Source organism: Mandrillus leucophaeus, unplaced genomic scaffold, assembly GCF_000951045.1.
Source record: "Mandrillus leucophaeus isolate KB7577 unplaced genomic scaffold, Mleu.le_1.0 Scaffold20, whole genome shotgun sequence".
Taxonomy (NCBI): Eukaryota; Metazoa; Chordata; class Mammalia; order Primates; family Cercopithecidae; genus Mandrillus; species Mandrillus leucophaeus.
The window spans coordinates 3347848-3353500 of NW_012102032.1; the positions used below are offsets into that span (position 1 = coordinate 3347848).

A 5653-nucleotide genomic window follows, 5' to 3' on the forward strand; every position below is an offset into this window, starting at 1 on the left:
TAAGTTGAAAAGTACGAAGAGCCAGGTGCCAAAATATTTTTAGGTGATTTTGAAACCATCAATAATTGAAATCTTTAACTTATTTCAGCAAAGTTAAGATTATTCAAAGAAAAATCTCAACGTAACAACTAGAATTCTACAATGGATCATACCGTGTTTCAAAATATAGAAATAAGGCCAGGTGTGGTGGCTCACATCTGCAGTCCCAGCACTTTGGGAGGACAAGGCAAGAGGATCGCTTGAGCCCAGGAGTTTGAGACCAGCCTGGGCAACCTTGTTTCTACAAAAAAATCCAAAAATTAGCAGGGCATGGTAGTGCCTACCTGTAGTTCCAGCTACTCAGGAGGCTGAAGTGAGAGGATTGCTTGAGCCCAGGTCAAGGTTGCAGTGAGCTGTGATCATGCCACTGCACTCTAGCCTGGGAGTGAGACCTTGTCTCAAAACAAAACAAAACAAAAAAACGTAGCAGTAAATGATTGTGAGCTTATCAACCTATTCTGGAAGATATATGTTCCAAACAATCTCTAGAGAGAGATAACAGCTCCAAAGTCCTCCCTTTAACATTATAAAACATCATTAAATGCTAAACAAATGGCTTAGATTTTAGGATTGAGGTCACTAAAATCAGTGTGGTCACCTAAAATTTGTATCTTACCTAATAAAACTGAACAGAATGATATGCTGACTTATGGTGCTGCAGGTCATTTTAAAGAATTATCAAACTTACATTTAAAAAGAACATGGTTGGGCACAGTGGCTCACGCCTGTAATCCCAGCACTTTGGGAGGCAGGGGCAGGCAGATCACCTGAGGTCAGGAGTTCAAGACCAGCTTGGCCAACATGGTAAAATTCCGTCTCTACAAAAATACAAAAAAATTAGCCGGGCATGATGGCGGGTGCCTGAAACCCCAGCTACTCGGGAGGCTGAGGCGGGTGAATTGCTTGAACCTGGGAGGTGGAGGTTGCAGTGAGCCGAGATTGCGCCATTGCACTGCAGCCTGGACTACAGAGTGAGACTACATCTCCAAAAAAACCAAAAAACAAAAAACAAAAAAAAAACCACAATAAGAATATGAAAAAATCTTTTCTTCCTAAGATTTTCTAGGCAACTAGGAAAGAAAGGGGTAAAAACAGTCTGAATGGTAAATTCAGACTAGCCACATGAGATCAGCTTTCCACATTTGTGAAATATAATCATCATCTCTACTGAATGTTACTGAAAATGAAAACAGGGTAAAATATAATTGCAGAATACTGCTTTAGAAAAACTTTCACAGAATCATATTTAGGTATTTTTCCCATTCACTTCATATAATCTGGATTCATTCATGCCATAGTGTTTATTTATACTTTAAAGTAACAAGTCCACTTGTACACATTGGTTTCACAGCATCAATAAATTTGTACACTTTGAGATTTGTTTCTGGGTTATAATTCTTCCTCTGGTTCTCGTGACCGTTTGCGAGTGCTCAAGGAACCTTCTGTTTGCAATGAACATGCAGAAGTAACAACAGTATCTCTAAATCCCTGAGGCTGAAAGATAAAAAAAATACATATACAAATATGATTTAAGAACATTTGAAGACTGATCTTAGAAATATTTTTAAGTAATTAATAAGAAAGCTACTTTATTCTAGGGCCAGGTGCGGTGGCTCACACCTGTAATCCCAGCACTTTGGGAGGCCGAGGTGGGTGGATCACAAGGTCAGGAGTTCAAGACCAGCCTGGCCAACATGGTGACCCCCATCTCTACCAAAAATATGAAAATTAGCTAGGCGTGGTGGCGCACACCTCTAGTCTCAGCTACTCTGGAGACTGAGGCAGGAGAATTGCTTGAACCTGGGAGGCGGAGGTTGCAGTGAGCCGAGATTGTGCCACTGCACTCTAGCCTGGGTGAAAGAGCAAGACTTCGTCTCCAAAAAAAAAAGAAAGTTCCTGAGATAGAAATTTATCAACCACTGTGAATGAAGAGGATAAATCTCATGGATAGGTGCCTAAGCCTGGGTTATATTAAGAGTATTTTACATATACTTATTTATACACTTGCATATACACACACAGAAATAACATTGCATTATAAAAATGTTCTGTAAAGGACAATCCTAACAAACTTTATGATAGCTTTGTTAGAAGAAGTAAAAGGAAATAACCTAAGTCTTAGGTACTTTACAGATTTATTTTTGTAATTAAATACTCTAAAGTTTTCCAACTAGGATATTTCTCTCTCTTTTTTTTTTTTCCAACTAGGCTATTTCAAAGACACCTGGGCAGTGCAAAACTAAGTGGATAATTCCGTTTCAGAATCTCTATTTCTGTTTATGTCCTTATAAAAATGAGATAAAGCCTGGCCCAGTGGCTCACGCCTGTAATCCTAGAACTTTGGAAGACTGAGGAGGGCGAATCACTTGAGGTCAGGAGTTTGAGACTAGTCTGGCCAACATCGCGAAACTCCATCTCTACTAAAAACACAAAAATTAGCCAGGCGTGGTAGCATACGCCTATAATCCCAGCTACTAGGGAGGCTGAGGCAGGAGAATTGCTTAAATCAGTAGGGCAGAGGTTGCAGTGAGCCAAGATTGCGCCACTGCACTCCAGCCTGTGCAACACAGACAGACTCCATCTCAAAAACAAAAAGAGATGCCAAAAATACATTTGGCTCAACACTATTGATAAATATGTATATTTCAGTCAAAAAATGTGTGTTCTATGATGTAAATTCACAGAAAAATTAACATCTTAAAGTGGGCTATATTTGGTGGCTACAATAGATCTATAATACCTACAGACCAAAATAAATAATGTTAGTATTTTTTCTTTTCTGGAAATCTTCAACAACTTTCAGTTTAAAGATGTTTAATATCCTGACATTACATATGGCATGGAACACACTACCCCAAAATAAGTATTTCCTCTGTTCTTAAGAATAAATTTCAGTCCATTTGTGACTACAATATTCTGTATACACTACTATTTTGGGGACAATGTTCTAAGCATCAAAAGCTGTCCTCAAATATGCTTGCTGCCTACAGAAGTTAACAGAAGCAAGTTGTAAATTCTCTCTTTAGATAATTACTGCCCATCAATAGCAAAATCCCACTCTAATCAAATAACACTGACTTTGATTTGAAACAGTACTGTGGATTCCTTCTGGCTGGGTGACTTGTACAATGTTGCCAACCTGCTTAAAAAAAAAGAATAAATACATACAAACACATGAACTTAATTAATTAAAAGTTCAGATGACCAAACTCATAATTTAAATGTTTAGGTTTATTATATTAATAATTCTATTCTTTTTTCTCTAAGAACACAAAAACGAGAGAAATATTAAATATACACCCTTCAAATACCCGTATGTATATAAGAGTTATAAGAAATTTTAAAGCAATGTAAAAGTCCAATGACTGATTCAAATAAATTATTTTATATATGATGAGATATTACTTATGCTAAAAACTAAAGGTGGGAGAAAATATTCAGAGATAGGAAAGTATTAATAATATACTAAATAACAGTTATACCATATAATCCCATATTTGTAAGTATGTATACACACATCTAAAAAAATTGATAGAAGACTACAATCAAAAAGTTAATAGTTGTTATCACAAAGTAAAGGTTGCTTGCTTATATTTTCCAAACTGTCTGCAGTAATCATGTTTTTTTCATTATTGCTGAAGAATGATGTTAATTTCTTATACTACAAATGAGAAACACTTACTCATATTACACCAATAAAAATAGCTAGGAAGACATTGTTTTAAAATGATGCAGCCAGGCATGGTGGCTCATGTCTGTAGTCCCACCTCTTTAGGAGGGCAAGGCAGGAGGATCACTTGAGACCAGGAGTTTGAAGCCATCCTGGGCAACATAGTGAGACCCTCATCTCTGTAATAATAATATAAAATGATTATGTCCCAAAAATAAGTCATGACAGAACAAGATCTGCTTAGGTGGGATTTTTATATATATATATATATAAATTATTTATTTATTTATTTATTTATTTTGAGACGGAGTCTCGCTCTGTCACCCAGGCTGGAGTACAGCGGCGCAATCTCGGCTCACTGCAAGCTCCGCCTCCCAGGTTCACGCCATTCTCCTGCCTCAGCCTCCCGAGTAGCTGGGACTACAGGCACCCGCCACCATGCCCGGCTAATTTTTTGTATTTTTAATAGAGACGGGGTTTCACCGTGTTAGCCAAGATGGTCTCGATCTCCTGACCTCATGATCCGCCCACCTCAGCCTCCCAAAGTGCTGGGATTACAGGCGTGAGCCACCGCGCTCGGCCGATTTTACTATGTTTTATACAAAGTAATATAAAACTGAAAGCTAAAAGTAGCTGAGAAATAAAATTCTAAGCTCTTATTAACTATATTCAAGTACTGTAACAGCAACAAATATAAACAAAAACCTTTAAAACTGCTTTTTGGCTGGGCACAGTGGCTCACGCCTGTAATCCCGGCACTTTGGGAGGCCAAGGCAGGCAGATCACCTGAGGTCAGGAGTTCGACACCAGCCTGACCAACATGGAGAAACCCTGTCTCTACTGAAAAGACAAAATTAGCAGGGCGTGGTGGCGCATGCCTGTAATCCCAGCTACTCGGGAGGCTGCGGCAGGAGAAATCGCTTGAACCTGAGAGGCGGAGGTTGTAGTGAGCCGAGATCGCACCATTGCACTCCAGCCTGCGGAAAAAGAGTGAAACTCCATCTCAAAAAAAAAAAAAAAAAAAAAAACCCACAAAAAACTGCTTTTAAGAATTACTTTAAAACTGATACACTGTAACTTATTCACAATAGCCAGAGGCAGAAGCACCCAAGTGTGCATCCACAGATGAATAAACAAAATGTGGTATGTACATACAATAGAATATTCAGACTTAAGGAAGAAAATTCTGACACATGCTACAACATAAATGAGCCTTGAAGACATTATACTAAGTGAAATAAGCGAGTCACACCAGAACAAATATTATATGATTCCAATTATATGGGGTAGATAGAGGAGTCAAATTCAGAGACAGAAGGTAGAATGGCTGGTGATTGTCAGGGCCTGGGGGTAAAAAAGAACGAGAGTTAACATTTAATGGATACAGAGTTTCAGTATGGGAAGATGAAAAAGTTCTGAAAATGGATGATGATGGTTGCACAATATGAATGTACTTAATGCCACTGAACTGTATGTAAACATAAAGTGGTAAATGTTATATTATACATATATTTTAGCACAATGTGATAAAACTGAAATAAAAAATACAGATTCTAACGTAGAGGAAAGTAAGATTCTCAGAGTTATGTCATTTATTTACACAAAATAGAATGATTTGTTTTCAAAGACAATTCAAAAAGGACATTTTGGCTTTATTTGTTACTCTCTTAATTTTGAAATTGCCCCTCTTCTCAGACACAATTCAAAAGAAAAAGAGACCAAAATACAGCCGAATCCAAAATGTCCTATAATCCATAATTGCAACTTTAAACATAAACAAAGTAACTGCTAATATGTAATACAAGAATAGCTATGTTGAGGCTGGGCGCAGTGGCTCACGCCTCTAATCTCAGCACTTTGGGAGGCCACGGCAGGCAGATCACGAGATCAGGAGTTCAAGACCAGCCTGGCCAACATGGTGAAACCCCGTCTCTACTAAAGATA

The 5653-nt window shown here is 38.1% G+C and overlaps 1 protein-coding gene across 1 annotated transcript in view; it reads right to left on the minus strand.

Annotated features, from left to right (window-relative positions):
- Positions 1-1310: 1310 nt before the first annotated feature.
- Positions 1311-5653, minus strand: part of RAD51C (RAD51 paralog C) — a 44247-nt gene continuing 39904 nt past the window's right edge. The window contains exons 8-9 of the mRNA XM_011979185.1: positions 3118-3178; positions 1311-1533 (exon numbers count right to left, since the gene is read on the minus strand). Of these exons, the coding sequence (XP_011834575.1) occupies positions 1429-1533; positions 3118-3178 (166 nt within the window). The 3' untranslated portion in view covers positions 1311-1428. The remainder of the gene's footprint in view (positions 1534-3117; positions 3179-5653) is intronic.